Below are 21084 nucleotides of genomic sequence, written 5' to 3'. Positions count from 1 at the left end.
CTAGAACACAGAAGGGAGTGTGGTAGAGGGTTTTTACCATCACGAATGCAAAACAACTGTCAGAAGTAAGGCTGGCACACAGATTAGTTCACTTGATACCTTATAAAATAAGCAAAGGGGTGAATCACTGTTTTAAAAAAATCCAACCGCTCAATTTTCTACATGGCAAATGAACTCTCTGACAGCTTATTTATTTCCTCCTGGAATGATGAATGGATGGGACCTTTTTTTGTGCAGTGAGCTTAAGCTAAAGAGGGCAGGAAGTGCTACCCCACTTCCTGCAGGCACACACATCTACCTATGTTTTTCCCCACAGTGGGAGGAGAAAAGGAATACTTGTGTTAAAACAACCCTCAGCTATCTTGTGGTAACTGTGTGTCCTTCAGCTCTGCTGGTGATTTGCTGTGAGTTTACTTCATGTGTCTGTAGCATACAGGTCCCCCTTGTCTTGGTTGTTGCCTCTTGTCTGAGCAGCACTGGTACTCCAAGCTGTGCACATCAGCGTTACTGTTTCCTGCTACTGCTGTTTTCTGGCTTGCTGTCATTTTTTGCCACGCTCTCAGGACTGCATTTTATTGTGTTATTCAGCCACAACCACAAATTAATTCCTGTTCATATATTCATCCTTCTCCAAGATGCCTGTGCCATCAAAAAAACAGCTCTCTCTTCTAGATGTGTACCACTAATAACCTTTTACAGTCCTTCCTCTCCTGGGTGCAGCAGAGAACTAGTTCCATTAAAGTCCCTGTCCTCACACTGCGCTATCTCACTGAGAACTCATTTCTGGAGTTCTCAGATCCAAGTACATGTTAAGGTGTGGGCATGACAGCAGCCATAAAGTTAATCAAAGCAGGGTGAAAAGTTGTTATGCCATCAGCCAAAGAGGAGAGAAAGCTGTAGGGGAAGTTAATTTACCCAAATAAGGAAGGGAATGAAGAACTGAAGCTTTGCATTTGACATTACCAAGCAGCAATATTTCCCGGCCCACCACATCAGACTTGTCATAGGCTTACCCAGAGGAGGTTTGTAGGTTTGTGCACCTGATTTTGCAAAACATCTCAAAAGGAGAGGAAGCAACAAAAAGCTGTGGTAGTAGAAACCACTGCATTGTCTCTCCACCTCCCAGGCTAGCTCATGATTTGATCATGCACTAGGCGTTTCAATGGCATTTTCCAAAGCAGTTGCTCTATCCTGTCCTACAAATCCAGTGGTAATTGGAGACTTCCAAGGAAAGTAACAGCCCCACTGACAACTATGCTCAGTCACCAGCTCTCCATGCTGCCTACAATATGAAAAAGTTTCTAGGTTTGATTTTAGCTAAAATGACTAATGCTGAATGAGCTGTGATGTATAACAAGGAAAAAAGCATTTGGAATTAAAAGTACCTTAAAAATGATTTGGCATAATGTGGTCAGATCTTGTATCAGAGAAGGCAATATAATGCTGAAACCACCTAGCCTGCAGCTGTGAAAACACAAAAGAGGCATAAACTCAAGTTAACGGCAGCATGCCAGAGCCTTGCTGAAAAAAATGACACATCACTGAAATCAAGTGCTGCTGTAGCACCACCAAAGGTTCCTTTATGGGCTTGGAGACAAGAGCGCCCTTAAATTTCATTATATACCTAACAGCAGTGCCTGCCTCCACAGAAGGAAGGGTATTTCTAATGGTCACTCTGTTATATCTGATAATGGTTCCGTACCGCAGTGAATATTAACGGCTTTGGTTGTCCTCACCCTTTTATTTAATTATATAACACACTGGAATTTTACTTTTTATGAAAAATGACCTAACTTCCTTATAGGAATAAATAACAAGATTTAGTAGGTGAAGCTGAAAGAAACTAGGACTTTTTAGTGTAAAAGAAGGCCTTATTAGGATTTGAGCATATAAGTCTCCTGAAAATAGGCCATAGATGCTCATCAGTTTAAACAATTAAGAACAAATGCTAAATGTGCATGTCTGGTTCAGAGAACATTACAAATAACCTGAAATGTACTCCCAAGCATTGAGGTAAATTGAGGATCACATGGCTGAGCACTGATATCAGCTGCAGCAGAGATCACCAAGCATTGCTTAGACCTGGGGAACAGACTCGTGCTCTTTAGCAGCTATTACAGTCATGCAATGTGGCCTATATTTTCCTCTCATTAACACTTCAGTCCTTTCCTGTATTTTTATGTGACCGATTTGTATTATGCACAGGCAGAAACAAAGACTATTGTTACTTCAGGCGGTTCTGTTTCAGCCGCAGACCTCAGTCTGCACCACGGAATACAAGGCGTCTCATGGCCCCTGTGTTGCAATCCTGGGGACAGACAGGGTCTCCAGCTCCAGGACTGAGCCCAGCTGCCACAAAGCCGGCAGGCGGCACCGCTTGCTTGCGCTGCCTCTGGTTTTCAATGGTTTAACCTTTATATATCCCACTGATGTTGGTGCATGGACAGCGCAGATGTGCTCTGCCCTATTTAGCACTGCTTTTAATCATTAAGGCCAGGACTGCAGAGCTGTTGGTATGTCTCTTGGTGTAAGCAGGGAGGGAATAGGAAAAATCCAAAGAAGGGCAAAGTGTGTAAAAGGTTCTATTTTTTAAGCTGGAAAGTACTTGCTGCACAGAGGTCAACATTTGTTTTGAAATAAAAATCTGGATGCCTTTTTGGGTTTGAGGTGTCTGCTTATCAGCATTCTCAGGGACTGTAGTTAACCATTTTGTAGGAGTTCTCAGTAATCTCTGCTCTCAAATACCAGCCCATGCACATGTCCCTCGAAGGGACAGTGGAGAAGAGGGAAGGAAATAAAGTAAAAATGATAATTTCTGCTAAATACAAGACTGAGGTTGTGCACAGAGCTGAACTAAACACAAAAAGAAGAAACTGTTATGTCTGGCCTCCTGCTCGAACAAAATTGTCACTAGCTTTTTCCTCTGTCTTCCTCCAGCTCCTGGAAGCCAAAAAGCTGTGCCCACAGCTCTCTCCATCTCCAAACTGCACTTGTGTCCTCTTCTAATTTGCTTCTGGTTTGCATTTTCTCTGGTGCACGTGGAATTGCCACATTTGCAGAAAGAACATGGACCACATGACCGCACACAGTTACCCACATTTTACTGATGGGCAAGGGGGGAGAGGAAATCTCCTTGTTTTGATGTGGCAACATATTGCCAAGAGTTCATTTTGATTCTTCACAAGTGTCTTTGAAACTGGAAGCACAAGTTTTTACTTGCAAAAAGTCCTCCTGTGTGTGTGACATTTATCTTCCTCTGATAACACTTGGAGGATCTCCAAAGGACTTTGGTTAGGGTTTGATGGAAGGCATGTTAATAACCTCTTAATCTTTACAATACCTGTTTTGCTGGCTAAGGAACTGATTTAATGCTATTTTATGATTATAAACAATGTCTGTGCACACTGTAGTGGACAATAAATACTGATACTAAAATATTCAAATACAGTAAGTAGGTAGTCAAAAACAACTAAACAAATCTAGTGAAGATGTGGCTTTTTATATTTAACCTGTAGTTTCTCAAGCTCCTTAAAATAGTTGTTTCTTCATAGCCACAGGGGACAGAAGTTTTTATATTAAAAACATCAGAATCTAGTAAAAATATACACCCATTAGCTGGGACTACAAAAAATGGGGTAAAGTTGGAAATAAATCACACAGAAGAGACCTTCAGCTCTGATTATCAGTCTTCTGGAAGCAACTGATTGCATAAAACATCTGAAATCTCAACTAACATATTGTGTAATCACTCAGTGGCAGATAAGGATTCTGGACTGCAAGAAGGATATCCCGAAACAACCCTTACAAATAAGGCCCACAAGGAGTTTCTCTCTCATTCAATTCCAAAAGCCATAGCTGCAATGTTTTAGTTTTATACCCTCCCATTCCCCTGGGCCCTTTTGCTTTCTCCCAGGCTGACCTAGCTTCACTATTAAATACAGCTGCCTCTCTCTCACATTCACATGGTGCCCTATGGCAGCCAAACAGAATGGCAAAGGACTGTGGTGACTATGGATGGCACAAAGGTCTCATTGGACTGTTTATAAATACATGTGTGGAAGGGAAAAGAGCAGAAAAATTTATAGGGAACATGTTATTACAGACTTCAGCATTAATCACAGAGCAGTTCAGGAATGTTGCTCTGTGGATTTTGCCACCCTAGAAATGTCCCGAGGCATTTTGGAAATTTTCCAGGATTCCCCCAGACTTCTGGCCAAGCAGCAATGCCTTGGGCCTACATCCAAATCTCAAGTGTAGTCAAGAAAAGCTGAACTTACCTTAAGTCCACTGGAATTTACAACTAGTGGTAATTTTGTTTTCCTCACCTACATCAGACATGTACGCTGGCTCAGATGTCCAGGAAATGAGTCACACATTGATGGAAGCAGGGCAAATTCCCATTATGGGTGGAACCAGAAAAGTCATAGCCATCACCTTCCCAGCTACAACCTTTTGTCCAAGGTCAGTTGGATCCAGCTCCTCCCCAGAACCTCTTAGAAGTCAGCTTTGAGAGACCTGATTGCTCCTCCCATGGCTGGCAAAGTGAGAGTGAGCAAGCAAGAATCAGTCACCTAGAGGGGCCGGCAGAACAGGCAGGGAGCCAGCAAGAGTCACTCAGATTACCTGCTTTTCACTCTTCTTCCACTTTTTAAAGGGGACACTCATTCTGCGCAGTGTAGCAGAACCAATTACACAACATAGGTTTCAAACTGCTAATTACAGTGGATGCTTCTGCCTCAATATTGCTGGAGGGAAACATTCATACAATGCAGCCATGGTATCTGTGACAACAGCATCATGTGCCATGCTGATCAAAACTACCTCATGGCTTAATTTTAGTGTCACCCTTCCTGGTGGTAATTACACCTTGGCACTAAAAAGGAATCATCATCAAGGCTGTGTGCAAACACCGTGCTCATATAAAACAAGGAACTCAATAAGCAAAACAGTGTAGCATTTATTAATAATCTACAGCATATGTTTTAAAAAAGTCTAATTAGTTTAAGGGCCAAAGGCTGGAACTTCTGTGATAATGAATAGTCTCATCTTCCGTAACTGGAACGAGGTCAGCAACAAATTAAGTTACCCAGCCAGCATGAAAAAGATGAATTGCAGGAAAATTAAAAACTGCTATTAAAATAGATTTCCAGCCTCTCTTGCTAACCCACCTGGAAGGGAAAATGCAGGAATATCAGGATGTCAGTGTCATGAAAAGGAATTAGACAGGGTCATGCTGATTTCCGGTTTCTGAATTGCAGTGTTGTAAGAATCAGAGAGATAAAATCTACACCAGGACAGTAAGATACAGATACAACAGGGAAGTTAGAGAAGCCAGTTGTGGTGTTCTTTCAGTATGGCTTTCATTGAGAAAATACGAGATAGCCTGAACTTCATTCATGTTGGTGTCAAATCACAACAGTAAGATGTTTTCCTCTTTTTAGCATCTTTTTTTAAAGTCAAGAGTGTCTCAAAGCATTTCACTAGTTTTAGGTAGGTGTCAAAAGCAGTGGAAATTAAATTCCTGTGCAGGGCTGCACTACAACTGTGGGAGGAAATTAAGCACCCTTAGACCCCAGCCATGTCCTGTCAAAGTATGGGTCAAGAGCATAGCACCTGGGGAGCAGGGCTGTTCTGACACTGGTGTTCCCTGTACAATGTACGTGGGAAGTGGAAGAAGGGGGAGCAAGGTCTGCCTGTGTACTCAGTGGCTCTGGTTTACAGAGATGCAGACAGATCTTAGGAGTGAAGCATATACAGAAGCCTCATGACCTCGCACCACAAGCAGTATGTGCTTTAAACACTAATTATAAACATCTGTTTTAAACATTAATTATAATGGTAATAAAATGCATACCTCCAAGATTAGAAGATCAAACATACCCATACAAGAATTCTTGTGCAAGAGTAGTTGTGAGAATATAAAAATCTGGCTTTGCAGTAGCTAGAGATGATGTCACAAGACGATCAAAAGGCTTTTTCCCATTTTGCTGTGATTTTATTTTGGAAGAAAACAGGCTAACACTTGCTGTATTCTGATTTTGATGCAGCTGTGTATTTTAAAGTAAGGTAGCTCTGTTGCTGCTTCTCTGAAGAGCACGATGCCTCAAATCCCAGAAATAAAGCTGCTCATACTTTGTGATTTGGGCTTTTGATACCTATGTATTATGATGTTGTCTTTAATTACATTAACATATCCTGTTGTCTCCAAGGATTCTTGATCATGAAGTCACTGGGAAGCTACTCAGTATTCTTTTGCCTTCCTTACTCAATGAGTGGCTTCAGGTCTTAGTTAAAGTGCCTCCTCCACAGCAGATTCTGTTTATGAAACTATTCACTTGAAGTTATGGATTAGCACTAATTTAACTACAGTGTTTGAAGGCTTTCCTGTAAATGTTGAGGTATTGCCTTAAAAAGATAGAAGACTTGATCTCTGCCAACAGGTTTGCACAGTTTGAGAGAAGGATGCTCTACAATGTACATGAAGCTAGTGCAGGTTGGGCCAAGTATATGTATTATGCATGGGCCATTTCTTGCTTTGAAATGATTTTAAAATTCAGATGTAGTTAAACTGGAAATCTGCAGGAAATCTAAATAAAACTCCCTTCCTAAGGAGAAAAACTCAGAAGGAAACAAATAATGTCTCTTAATGATAAAAATATGCATTCCTGGTGACATTTCAAGTCTACTCTGTCAGTAATGTGCTTTAAGAAAGCAACGCTTCTCACAGTAACAGAAGCAGCAGCAGCAGGAGTCTGACTTTTTTTTAGAATGAGGTATTTGAGGTCAAGATGCAATAAGGAACAAGAAATAGCCTGAAGAAGGGACCACAGTCACATCCCTTCCTCCTCTCTCCCTCCTCAGTTGGAATAATTTGCAGCAAAGAGTATTTCATCACAAGGAAAATCCCGATCATATGACCTATTTTCATCTAATTACATGACCTACCTTTCCCCTTCCCCTACTTAAGGGTTTTTTTACCATTTACTCAACATGTGCCTTGGAAATCGTGATATGCTGAAAAGCAGGTACCTCAGTGAAATGTGCTGAGTACCTCAGCTCTTGAAGATCTCACAGTGAATTTTAATAGGGCCTTATAGGATTATGCATTTAATTCCCATTTCTGGGTTTCCTATGTGACATAGGGATAGGGACCATTAAATGGTGCCCCCTATGTACTTAGTACTCCCAGCATCAACTGAAAAGGAAATGCATGGGTATGAAAAATGGGTGCACAGAAGTGTAATGACAGCACCAAAAATGAGTGCTACCTGCTGTGACTGTATTCTTTTTTTCTATGCCAGTAAGAGATTATGATGACGTCACTGCTCTCTGCCACCACCTGGCTAGGTATTAGGAAGGAAAAGGACAAAAGCTATAACCTTTACCTTTTATTAAGCATTCACTTATAGAAAGGAAAAAACCAGAACCAGCTGGCAAGATGCCTGAATCTTTCTGCAGGTAAAGACAGTTTCCACAGCTAGTATCTATGACAGAAAGGTGCATCTGGAGGTGGATGCACTAGGGAATTTCTAGGTTTTGTTTGGTCCAAAAGCTGTACCTTAATTTGGCTGATTTTTTCCTTTATGTCATCCTCCAGACATTGTTTTCAAGATTTCCAGTGAATAGCTTGTGACAGGCAATTTCTCAGTGAGTCTAAGAATCTAAATCACTATATCTAAATCAGTAAATACATCTAAATCAGTAAATCCCCGCTAATCCTGTCACTACACTGAGTAACACAGTAGCAAAAAGCTTAATTGCTACAAATACTAATAGTATGGGGAGAGACTTTCATATTCTCTCTGAAAGCTTTTAGTAGATACACTTTAGAAACCAACCAGGTGATATTTTCCACAGTCTATTCCTGTCCATCCATCCTTCCCTCTGCCTTAGGTAGCTATTGGTAATATTAGGACCACTAAAAGCTCTACTCCACTGCAGCTAGTATAAATTGGGAAGGACTAACAACAAGCCTATGTACTGCAGATACCAGATACTGAAATCCATCAATTGGTTTTACCCTTCATTCTCGTAAGAAAAAGCTAAGATGCAAAAGCAGTCTACAGCTCTACAGGTAGCTTAAAAGAGCTGTAAAACCTCTCAGTACAGTCATTCTGATGCTAAAAAAAACCTCACAAAAAATAAAACCAGATGCATTTTCTTTACCTGATAGCACAGCACAAAACCTGCCAGGAATACTAAAGTGTATCTTCCTATTTTTCAGTGCTTCTTCTACAACCCCCCTGAAACAGCTATCATATTAATAGAAAACTCAAAAAAAAAAGTGAAGAACAAGGAGGGTTTTCTTCCCTTCCTTTTTCAGATGCAAGGTCCATTGCAGTTAGTTGTGGCAATGCAGGTTCACCATTTCAAAGTGTGACTAGCAAGTTGCTGTTATTGCTTAAAATGTTCTACTTCTGTTATTCCCATGACCACACTCACTCTAAGGAACATTAGAATGTGTACTGCTGCATCACCACAGGGATCATCAAGGGAGGATTGTTCCTATTACATAGGTGAGGTACTGAAACACAGGAGAATTAAGTGATGTGCTTAAGACCACACAGGAAATTTGTGGGGGAGCAGGCAATTAAATCAAACCCTCCCAAGTTCCAGTTTTGTGTTCTATCACTTCATCAACTCTCCCTCCTACTTCAAACCAGAGCACAGCACAGCTGTTTTCAGCCACAGACAGTTTTCTTTTCTCTTGCCCCAACAAAAAAATCCTGAGCCAGTTGGTTAAAAGGGTTGTCATTGAGAGGCAAGAATGGAGGGTTAGGAAAACAAAATAGAAAAGATCATAAGGACAGAACTGAAAAGCAAGTGGTCTGCTATTTAACAGTGAAGTTGAGAATAAGAGCCGGGGAAAAAGTGACATTAAACTTGCCTTGCCTCTGTCCTAGCATAACCTGTTAAACCATATTTCAATTCATAATTGTGATACTAAGCGTTCTATGATGGCAAGTGCCAGAGAGCATAGCCTTTTTTTCCTCAAGAAACTATTTGAAGTCTGCCCTTCTCCATATTTGAATACTCTTGAAATCCTGTCTCAGCAGCACTGCTTCCACTCCAAACTTTCTACATTTTTATGGTTTCCACAGTGCTTTTGTTGTGGGATCCTAAAGATTTCTGTCCCTTCTGCATATTTCTACTTAAGAGGAATTAATAGGTTCAGATTCTTAAATTCATTTTTGGGTGTGCTCGGGATAGGAATTACTTTGAAATACTTCTGGAAGGATCACAGGACATACTGTGCAGTCTCTTCTGTGCTGGACTTCAGGCAACACAATCTCATGCTCAGTCCTGAAGGACACTGCTTGATCTCCTGCCAGCAATACATTTGACTTGCTGTTTTGGAGTTTTATGACTGAAATTCTAGACGTCTTTAGACAGCTTATGGTGATTGTTTGGTTTTGAGAGACATGAAGCTCCTCGTCATCTCTGTGGTCAAAGGAACAATGGGAAGAGTACTTGCATCCCTGTCTGCTCTGTACTGGGAAACTGTAGCTGTGAAAGGTCAAAGCACAAAGATGAGCAGATTGAGCTGGTGGTGAGGGTGGGCTCTGCAAGGCTTATGCTGCATTGCAAAATTCAGCCAGTTCACTGAAAATACTGTTTTATCATCCTACTGCATGAGTCGATAGCGATGGCTCTTTTTAATGGGCTGTTTTATAATACATGAGTCACTTACTGCTAATTGCCGTCTATTTTGCTTTTGTAGGTAAACCATGGGCTGTTACCCAGCAGTGAATTGGCTCAGAAAAGCAATGCCTTATTTATAGAAAAATATGACAGTATATGCCAAAACAAAAGCAAACAAAGCACACAAAAAATTACTATTGCTTAATCTTCCTCTTTGTCTTCAAGTAAGGGAAAGCTTTCAGTAATACAAAAATTGAAAGGAAAAAAAGTTTATTAAAAACATTTTGAGGGATGCCAAGGGCATTTGAAATTATTTTCATCTTTCACATTTTCAGACAGTGATGACAACATCCACTTTATGGTCAAAACACTTATGTGCCTCTCAAGAGCTTGATTTTTGCTGGGAGACAGAATCTGGTGACTGCTACTTCTTTCCACATCGCTTTGTTTCCCCACTCTTGGCACAATGATGGGTATTGTGTGCAGCCCAGCAGAGCTGCAGGATTGTGGCTTGGATTTTTAATAGGATTCTCAATAGGGCCCACTCTGGTAAGCGTTACTACTTTCCTGGTAGTTAACAGAGCATGAGTAGTAAGGGTTAGATGGTGAAACACAGTGGCTACAGCCAGCTTGAGCCTCATTTTCTGATGGTAGAAGTTGCCATTATACTGTGTGTTCCCATGCAGTCTGTTGATACAACTTGCCTTAATATGCATAAATAGCAACCAGCTACCATGGGTATGATGATATCAAGTACTAAAAATATGCTAAAATGGCATTTGGACTTAGTGTTGCATACTAGGAAGAAAATTAATCTCTTAAATCACTTTTATTCTGTAACGATCACCATAAAATTTATGAGAATACAAAAAAATAAATTATCTTTAAATAAAGTCTTTAAAGCTGTGTGAAGTCAAAGATACTGTGAACAACAGGGTACTCATTTTTCTTCTCTCATCTGTGTTGTCTTAGTGGGAACCAGGACCAGACAAAAGATCAGAAGACAGGATTTACAAGCTCTGGTCCTGCTTTGCTTCTTCCTCCTCTGTGACCTTGTGCAAACCACTTATATTATTCCAAAGGAGTCCTAACAAGGAATATTTTAACTGTCAGTTCCTCTCCTCCCTGAGGTCATTAAACTACCATGCAGCATTTTTTTTTCTGTTTCTAGAAAATCTGATTGGGAAAAAAACCCCAACATAGCCGATAGATATTATGATCAGAAATATTTTTCAACCTTTACTGATAATATTTAATATCTTTAATCAAAGGTCTTTATTACATTCTTTCTGCAGCCCTTTTGCCTATAATAAAGTCAGTCTTTACCTTTGTACAACCTTGAGAAGTTGTTTCCCCTTATTCCATTTACTGACTTGCACATGAAACCTCAGATCTTTGAACAGGCACTAAGAAATCTCAGTATGCATTTTTTATCTTGTAGCTCTTTTCAAATACATTCTTGTCCACTAATTATGGTGGGCCTTTGTGGAGCAACATTGCTAGTTTCTGTGGATACTGACATTTTGACATGCTGAAACTGTTACAGGTCCTCAGTGATTCAAACCTTTCACTGTCTTACTTTCTGCCTGTTTTCTATAGTACACTGAATTCGTGTAGCTCATTCAAAGTAGTGTGCAAATATTCTTACTACTTTCATAGCCTTAGAGACTATCTGCCAATTTCATTAGAAATTCTGGCACAAAAGCTAGAAGTATTAAGCTGTACAAGCATGAAGATTCTCAGCATCACATACAAGTGGCAAGATTCGTGTTACCTCTGACAAAATCCATCAATTCCAGAACCTAGAGAAGCAGTGTAAGAATTGGCTTAGTGCTGTCTCACTCTTAATAAAAAGATGTCAAGGGGAACTGGTGAATGCCTCCTATATGAAAAGTGAAAAAAGTGTAAATTTTTAGCTGTAAGCATTATGTGGAAGTAACAATATCCTCGTGTTTCTCAGCTTCTAGTTCATGTATGTTTCACCATCATGGAACCATCACCCTCTTGTGCCAGACTGCCAATTCAGTTCAGGAGAACAGAATGAATACCAATCACCTGAAGGGGTGCGCTATAGGAAACACTGGATTGGCACCACTCCCATGCACTGCAAACAACAACTGTGGAAAAATCTGGTACAGTTTTGGCAAAACTCTGAAAACCAGTGAAGTTTTCTCATTGCAGTACTCAGCACATGGCACTTTCTGGGGAAAAAAGGCAAAAACCACCCCCCAAACATCTAACCCCAATGAACCAGCCAACAAAAAAGCAGACTGTAGCTCGCACTCTGGAAGTTGTTTTTTTGCAACAACTTTAAAGTTGATCAGTCCATGAAAGCACAAAAGTGGGGCTTAAACTCATTTTCAATGCCAAACAATGAAATGAGATGCAATCATTAACTGTCATTTGACAGAAGTGTTACTGGAAACTTCCTCAAAAGCCTAACAAATGAGTCCTACATCAGGGGCCCATCTTGGCTAAAAGATGACATTTTGCCAGACAGTTTCTTGGCAAAAGGCAAAAGGAGAGAGCTGACAGATCTGTTGTTGTGTGAAGCTGGATTCAAACTTGTTTTCAATAAAGGGCAGCTCAACAGTTTTAGGTTAACGGAGGACTTGTGTCTAACAGTAGACATGCCTTGGAAATTCTGGATGTGCTTCAGTGATGTCTCTATTTTATTTATTTAATTTTAGTCTGTTTGCCATTAAAAACAAGCTCAAGTGCAGAATCGACCTTTGGTTGAAATTTAGATATCAATTCTCTAGCATCTTACGTGTCACACAGCAAATCTGTAAAACACCAAGTATCTACTCCCCGTCATTGTTTTCTTCAAGAGATGACCACAAGTTGTGGACATTACTGAATGCAGTAAACCCTAGGCTCACTTTATGTGAAAGAAGAATTACCACAACGTTTAATTCAAAGTAATACAAATCACAAAGGACATAAAGGAGCCTTAAAGAAGCAATGTCTAAAAAAATCATTTTTCTACAAAAGGACTCTATATAGTTAAATACTTTGGGCTTCTTTGGGTAACTATTTCAGAGAATTAGATTTAATGATAGCACATGGAAGTCAGCATGTGATCTTTCAGACACCAGCTGCTAAAGAGTAGTACAAGAATCAGCATCACTTTTGAAGTTACTAAGGAATCAGTGAGTCATGGGTAGTTTTTAAAGGAATAGTAGTTGTCAATGCAATTTCAGTTTTGTTGTGGCCTCATTACCGATTTTAAAATCTTGATTTTGAGAGTGTAAAGTGGAAGAGGAAAGGGAAAGGAAACGATCCCTATTCTAACAGGAGAATGTTGGGTCCCTATCAGGAGGGAAGATGCTGTGGACAAAGAAGTAAGACGGATGAGAAGGACACTGCTAGAAAACACAGTATTTAGTCTGGAGGAGATGGCTTTGGGGGACCTAGTGGCAGCCTTCCAGTAACTACGAGAAGGATACTAAGAAGCTCTTCAGAGCAGTGCACGTCAGGAGGATGAGACAACAAACCAAACCAGAGGTTCAGACTGGATATGAAGAATAACTTTTTCACCCTGAGGACACCCAAGCAGTGAAATATGCCCAGAGAGGTTGTGCAGTCTCTGTCCTTGAAGGGTTTCAAGAGCTGACTGGACAAAGTCCTGCACAATTAGGTCTGATCTCAGTTGACTCTGCCTTGAAAGTTCAGGACTTTCTGAGGTCCACTCCTAACTGAATGGCCTTATTAAAAACAAAAGACACACCACACGCCCAAAACCAAACCAAACCTTATGCATTTTATCTTCATTTTCCATTCTGGCTTGGGTTTGACCATGAAATTCTTCCTGGCGACACTACTCATTTACTTGAATTTCACAGAAAATTTCTCAGTCTTTTTATGCGATTAGGAATCACAGTACCCCAAAAGGTTCATGTATTTTCTTTGGGACAGTTTTTATTATTTTTGCTACAGTATTTAAATTACAAGCTTGGGTGATAGTTTCAAACACAATTATTTACTCCTTTTGTTAAAGGAAGCTGAATTTGTTACAGTTAGTCCTTTCAGATGGTCTTGGTCTTACATTACAGCAGGCAAACGTGTTTTCTTAGGAGAGTAACATCCCTTTAGGTTACTGTTTGGAACAGTCCCCCATCACACAAGAATTTAGACTTCCAATCTACTCTGCTTGTTTGATAGTTCAAGCTTGCCCTCTACTCTTGGAAACCCTAAAAAGTTTCCCTTTTTGTCAGACTGCTTCCTACTGCTTGTCACCAGGGCTATGCATTTCTCAGGTATGAAAGCACAGACATTGGGAAAATTTTAAAACATGGGCTGTGTCTAGATCATAAACTTCTGCTGGTATATTTGGGTTGTAGGATACCTGCTTCCTTACCAACACTGCTCAGAAAACAAGCCTGTAGTATAGTATGACTATGCTACAGTACAGTGCTTTTCTTGGTGTAGTCCAGGCTATTTGGGGTGTTAATCATGTCATCAGAAAGCTCTTTTTGCAGCATAGGCTGAATCTTGGTTTTCATGAGAATCTCTTCAAAGTAATTATGCTCAAAGAATAAACTGGAGGTTTCTGGTAGAGTGTGGCATGTGATTAAGTGGCCACAATTTCTTTGAAGGTACAATATGAGCCTGAAATCTAGTCATATTTTAAGAAATTACTTTTAACTATTGTCAAGTACTGAAGCATTCCCTGAATTTTCCTACCAACTATAAATTGTTGTACGCCAGCATAGTGTGTCTCCCTGCTGCTAAGCAGAACAGTTCTAAAGACAGTGGCAGGGAAGGAAGAAGAATAAATACCTATATGCAAAAGGCTTTAAAATGGAGGGGGTGTGTAGGAAAGGAAGCCTTTTCCCTATGTTCTCTTCCTCCTTATAAAGATCTTGGTTGTTGCTCAGGATTATTTTACCTCAAAATACTCAGACAAGAGAAGTAACTTCAGCTATTTCTTTTAGCTTGAATTTACCTAACTGTAAGATCCTAACCCCTCAGGTAACCTGGGCAGAAGCAATGTCACCAGCAATCCAAGAGCACTGTCACACGAAGCAAGAGTTAGTACCATCAGTTTTTTATAAAGTAATGCCAACAGAAATTAGGTCCAGATTCAACCACTTGGTTGCAACTGAGGAGTAGGCAGCTCAGATCAGGAGCCAGGCAGCCTGTGCATCTGTGCCCCTTCTGCTCCCTCAGATCCTGAGAGACTTTGCATGTGTGGTACCTTGGCAGAGTTGGGAAGGCTGGGGAGGTGCTCTAAGTTACACACACACAGACACCTGGCTGTTCATTCTTCATCAGGTACGTGTAAGTAATGTTGGTGTTCAGCCTCATCGTGATCTTCTTGTAGGCAGTTCTGATGATACTAGTGAGTCTTTGCACTGGGAATATAGCACAAAGCGGACATACCAGGATTTGGGCCACTGATTTTAAACTGAACTGCTTATTAAAAATCACTTTGACTTTAAATAGCTTTATAATTTTAAATAAAATAATTATTTTTTAAATAGTCTTAATGAAATGAACCTAGAAGTAGAGGATCTTTGATCTCCGTATCTGATATACTTTTGAATAAATATTCTATATATACCTCTTGATCTTTTTGGTGATGAAGTGCACAAAAGCTGAAATTTTTTATGTAAGCTGATATCAACAGTTGTCTTTTTAGGAATAAACTTAATATCCTGAAACACTCAATGCAAAGTTACAGAAACCCAAAATATATTCTAACTACACAGTCTCTATAAATACATATTTTAAGTGAAAGCATGCTATAATTACTCTGTGAGTAAATAACCAAAAAAGAAAAATAAGATTCTCTTTAAAACAAAAACTAAATAAATAAACAAACGCAGACTTCAAATAATAAACTGAACCAGCCAGTAACACTTTAAAATACGAAAGTGTCTTTCTCCTTTAGATCAGCCCAGCATTATAATACTCTGAGAACAACAAACAAAAAATATGCCAAACTATTGTTCTCAAGTTTCATTCTGAAATCAAAAGTTTCACTAATTTGGGCATTTAAAATTTGCTAGTTTAATATAAAGCTGAACAGGAGGCTCCCTAAGGTACAGATAAACTAAGCCTCCGCAGCGAAACCAAGAAGACAAATCATACATGCAATTTATTCTAGAAAACAAAAGTTATTTTAACTTTCACTTTAAAAACCCGTGAAGTATAACAGTGCGTTAGGAACAATGAAGCTCACTAAGAGGGACAATCTGCTCGCATATGCCAGAAAGCATGATCATTTAATGTTATAATTCTGAGCTATATCTTGAAGATTTCATTTCATAGTATTTTACAAAATAATATTCTAAACCTGAACACACTGCATCATACCACGTTAGTAAGCAGGGAATCACAGACTGGAGTGAAGTGGACCAATCAAAAATGCTGTTTCCTGAGGTGTAAAGGAATTGTTTCACACTAACATCCTCAGCGGGGCTGGGACACTGTGCTTTGTACAAGAACAGTTGCCATATTTTGACCAGAGTGTGGGCCAAAGCCCTGTGTATCTAATTCTCACCTTCACAGTCATGTCAGTGTTTCCCCTCACATATCACACAGGAAGGACTAAGCACCAAGTGATAGTAATACCCATTTAAAATGACTCTGTGTACTCATTCAAATCTGTATAGGTGATAGAAAAAGAACAGATTTTACAACACAAGTCTCAGAACTGCAGGGCAAATAGATGTAAACGTGTTTTATCTGCTGGACTGAATGCCCTGGACTACTACCATGCTGCAGATCTGCAGTGAACCTCTGAATCTCTTCTGTTGGTTAAGTTCCACTTTACATCAGCATTCACCCACCAGTTCAGTGATCCTGTGCACTCATCTGGGATCAATCAGACGTGAGCCCTAACTGCAATAAAAATTCACAGACAAAGGCAAGGATCATTACTCCCCATTTACAGAGGAGAAACTGAGGCACAAAGTGATTACTCCAAGTCAGTGACATACCTGGACAGAAAACCCAGTTAGCCCCACACCTGCTACCAGGTGCTTTAAAATTGGCCAAAGCCACTTTAACGTGAATAATTTAGTAAACATTTCACATTTGTTTCTGTGTTTAGTGAGATTTAGTGATTTATTTTTAACCTTCCATTTCTCAAACAGCCCCCACAATAATGGGAGCAAAGTTCCAGGAAATTTAGTGAAGTCTGCTAGCAGATTCATCCCATTCATGATATTCACTATAACCTTTAAGATACAGGGTCAGTCTGTTAATCACCAAATGAGGGCTCTGTGAATGCTGCTGCACTTTTGTCACTCCACCCAAAAAATTACATGGCTCACCAGGAGAATTAAAATGGAGAAAAACAATGTAGAAGAATAATAAGACTTAGAATAAAAACAATGTTTCCATAAAACACAGACTTATTGCATGATAGCTGGAGGCAACACCTTTGCACAAACAGCTGTAAATTAAAGCTGTCTTTTACTAAGCTTCCAGAGATTGCTTACACAACGTGTGGCAATGGGAGAGCAGAAGACAGTTGATTTTCTTCTTTCGTCTTCACTTGCTCAAGCTGTCGAAAAGCTACTTGCCTACTCGCAAAAGGGTAATGACAATAACTTCTTATTCTCCCATACCACACTGCTACAGTTAAGAACAGATGTGAACATTTTGCCACCTGATTTCTAAACTAGAATTTGCTTGATTTTTAAGTAGAAGTGTAAGTACATCATCAAATACACACCACCTGCAGGCGGCAAGTGTTAGAGAACTTGAAATCACATTTTTTTCTAACATCTCCAGTAACCACTGGTGATCTCTTACTGTGCTGTCTCTGCTCATTTCAGCTATGAGAAGGCTATCCAGTGTTTAAGTTCTTCCATACGTTGCAATATTTGGGTATAATAGAAATCCATGTTGGCTGCAAAATCAGTACACACAGGGGATTCCATGTCACCAAAGGTGCAGTACAACGCAGTTCCTCCAATGCTAAGGAAAACAGTTGCTATGCAGAGCAGGATCAGCAAAATACAGGAGCCACCGGTGACTTCATCTGTAAGTGTAAAAGATGAAAAAGTGAAAAAGGATGATATACAAAGAATTCGTGTGAGAAAATCTGAGATTGGGTCAGGATGTAAATTCATTTAATAATGCCCACTGTGTCAAAGTGACCATAATACATACTAGGAACTGTATCTTTCTCTACCTAGTCTTTTCAGAAAACTAAATAATCATATAGCTTCATTTCTGCAACCTGTGTACCTGTCCCTGCTGATATTGCTAGTGGGGTCATACTACACTGATGCAAACGCACTTAACTTTGAGAATGCTGTTCAACCAAAGCCTTCCTTCATGGAAATGCTTGGAATGAAATTAAAGCTTTGAAATTAAAACAGATGGAAACAATCTTCATTCGTACTGACACTGACTGCACTACCATGAGCAATTTGTATTTGCTTTCAAATTTCGACTGTAATGATACAGACAAAACCTTCAGGGTAGGCTAACATGAAGGGTTAGCTTACATCTCTGTAGTAACTCTTTGCACAATCGCTTATTCCAGAGTAAGAGCAATAGAGAGGTTGCAGGGATTCTGCTGCATCCTCACAACCTCACTTGTCCTTGGTAACTTGTATGCATGAATAATATTTGCATTTCCTGTCAGACTGGAGGCTCTAAGAAAATTTCTGAACTCCCTTCACTCTACATCAAAAAAAAAAAGAAACAAGGGAAATGAACAAAAAAAGGAGGAAACATTCAAGTATTTTTCTGTGGTTTTGAAATCAGATTTTAAATAATAACAACTTTCCTTTGAATCATTAAACTCCTGAGGCAAGAAAAGAAAAAAAAATCAGAGAATAAACTGTAATTGAAATTTCATTTAAAATCTAAATTGCTTAAAATAATTTCAGGAAAAATATGGGGTAAGCTCACTTTTGGGATGTGAATGGATTTTCCTCCATTCAGTGGCTGGCTCATACAGTAGGTTATAGAAAGTACTATCATTAGTAACCAAAAGTATTTTTCTTAACATCTCTTTGGTTTGAATAATAGAGATGTTAAACTCCAAGAAAAGCATAACAAACTAATATACTATGTTTCTTATAGGGCAGTTTAGCCCATTATAAAGGCAATAAGGTGTTTAGCCAAAATTAGTGCCAGCTAGCAGATATATATGGATGTTTAATTACAAAGCAAGGTTAAAATCTGATACCCTCCAATCCCATGGTCTACTAGAAAGCTTGGGAAGCTACCTGTGGACAAAGCACAACAGACTTCTTTCTTCTACATTCCTCTTTACCTACATGGATTAGATATGGGGAGAAAGCCTACACCTCCCACCTCTAGACTCTGAACATTAATGAAAGAACATCCATTAGATGTTGCTTTCAAATCATTTGGCTGAAGGAAAAAACCTGTGGCACCAGTCTCAACCAAGCTTTAAAACAGAAGTGTACTTATTTTCTCCTTCTGTAGTCTTGCACCCAGTACAGAATAATCTTTGATCGATTACCTGCATTTATTACTTGGTTGTTTAAAAAAAACAGGACAGTATGTACAAAGAACGACCATATTGCTCTTATGAACAAAACGATCAACATCATTTGCACCCTGAGAGTGCAACCATGGATTAACAGCTTTAAATTACCTTGATCCAATGTGTCTTCCATTTCTTGGAATCGCACTCTTCTCTTTGTTTGCCTTTGGTGGACTTGAGCAATTGTTTTTCCATCCCTGTCATCTCTTTTCTTTAGTATAGACACCAATCCTTCTGCAGGGGCAATCTATCAGGAAAGACAGTGAATGGCACAAGAGATGTGAGAAAACCAAGTGTGGGATCTATTAAAAATTAACTTTAAGGAGGAGATGAGTTAAAAAATTAAAAGATCCTAAAAACTTCTTAAAATTGCAGCACTTGTGACACCTTCTTGAATACATCAATTCCTTAACATGCAGCACAGCTGCATTATCATTCTGCTTACTGCTGACACTGCTTGCCCTTAATTGGTATCAAAATTAAATACATATATATTTGCTTTTGGATCATACTTTGTATTCACTGCAACAGTACCTTTGTAAGCTCACATTAAATCAAATGGGTTTGGGCAGTAGTGAGGAGGGTTCACATCAAAAATGCTACCATTAGAGGGGAATAAGAAGCCCAATGACACACTGCTGTTGCCTCTCCAAAGATAAAATCCTGCAAAGGCTATCAAATACTTACTGTGAGATTAATTTTCTAGCACTGCAACTGGGTCCCCAGGGTGAACAAGCAGCTACAGCAGGGCCACAAAACCAAAAAGAGATAACACCAGGGAAAAAAGAAAGCTTCACCACTTTGGATAGATTCCAGCTCCACGTTGTCATAAGCTCTCTGGATACAGCAGCAGTTCAAAAATCCTTCCCACAGGCTGGTCACCCAAACAGCTTGCACAGACAGCGATACAGCCAACAAGTCAATAACTCATAACCTCTTTTTCATTTGCTACAGCATTTGGCTTAGCTGCAAGGGTATATACTAAGCCATTCTAGGATGTTACACCAGACTGAGCAGTCTATAATTTCCCAGTTATCAGATAAATGAAAGTAGGGGAAGTATCAGGAGAAAAACACCTTCCTAGCAAGCAATTGCCAGTGTGCTAGAAACAAACAAATTAAAATAGGAGGCATATTTAGACATGCCCTGGTTTATCGTGAGATCATCTTTACATGAAAAAGGTATTCATCTCTTTGTAAATCTGGGTAGCACTTACTCTCTAGATCTCCAATGACATTGGTTAAATTGAAAAGTAATCTGTATACATTTGCGCTACAGCTAAGAAAACATCACATTTGCAACTGAGTTTGCAACTCATCTGTGTAGGAGATGACCCCAAACGTCTCTAATTTTCACATAAACTAAAAGTGGAAAATAAGCAGCTTTCCAGATAACACCATAGCTACAGAGCACTGCTTAACATTCCCCATAACCAAATCAAGTTAGAAGACCATGCATAAAAACTTGTTTGCTTGGCAATTGTAAGAGCTATAGAAAAACAGAAAACAAGTCACTTTGTGACTTATTCCCCTAAACTTACTTCATGCTACAAACTGATGCAATGCAGCAATGCATGCTGTAACCAGAGATGGTGCACTGAACACAATGAAACACAGAGCACAATCCAATAGGCATGGTAGCAACTACAGCATTTGGTGTTAGCAATAGTTAACTGGTAAATGTGGCAATGACACTTGCAGGTCTCTAGTCTAGCAGCATTTTATAGCCCTGAACTGGACAAATAATGTTGCCCTGAAAAACTCGAGTTGGACATTGTGGGTATGTGCCTACAGTCCAACAATTTTTCCCACAAGCACAACTGAGAGGATAAAATCAATCTCTGCCACACTTCCATTTTCATATGTACTTTCACTTCTGATTACATGCTCAAGAGCTTGAATGGATCATTTAATGAAGCAATTCAACTAAATACTTAAAGTAGTAAAACTGTGGAAAGAAAC

General features: G+C 39.5%; 1 protein-coding gene across 3 annotated transcripts in view; it reads right to left on the bottom strand.

Moving 5' to 3' along the window:
* Positions 1–13385: 13385 nt before the first annotated feature.
* CNST (consortin, connexin sorting protein) overlaps positions 13386–21084 on the bottom strand; it is a 50313-nt gene continuing 42614 nt past the window's right edge. For all 3 annotated transcript variants that reach the window (XM_031046264.2, XM_005146024.3, XM_031046265.2), the window contains exons 11-12: positions 19235–19370; positions 13386–17638 (exon numbers count right to left, since the gene is read on the bottom strand). In XM_031046264.2, the coding sequence (XP_030902124.2) occupies positions 17433–17638; positions 19235–19370 (342 nt within the window). In that variant the 3' untranslated portion in view covers positions 13386–17432. The remainder of the gene's footprint in view (positions 17639–19234; positions 19371–21084) is intronic.

This window comes from Melopsittacus undulatus, chromosome 3, assembly GCF_012275295.1.
Source record: "Melopsittacus undulatus isolate bMelUnd1 chromosome 3, bMelUnd1.mat.Z, whole genome shotgun sequence".
NCBI lineage: Eukaryota > Metazoa > Chordata > Aves > Psittaciformes > Psittaculidae > Melopsittacus > Melopsittacus undulatus.
The sequence above is the reverse complement of the archived record's forward strand: the minus strand, read 5'-3'. Positions and strand labels throughout refer to the sequence as shown.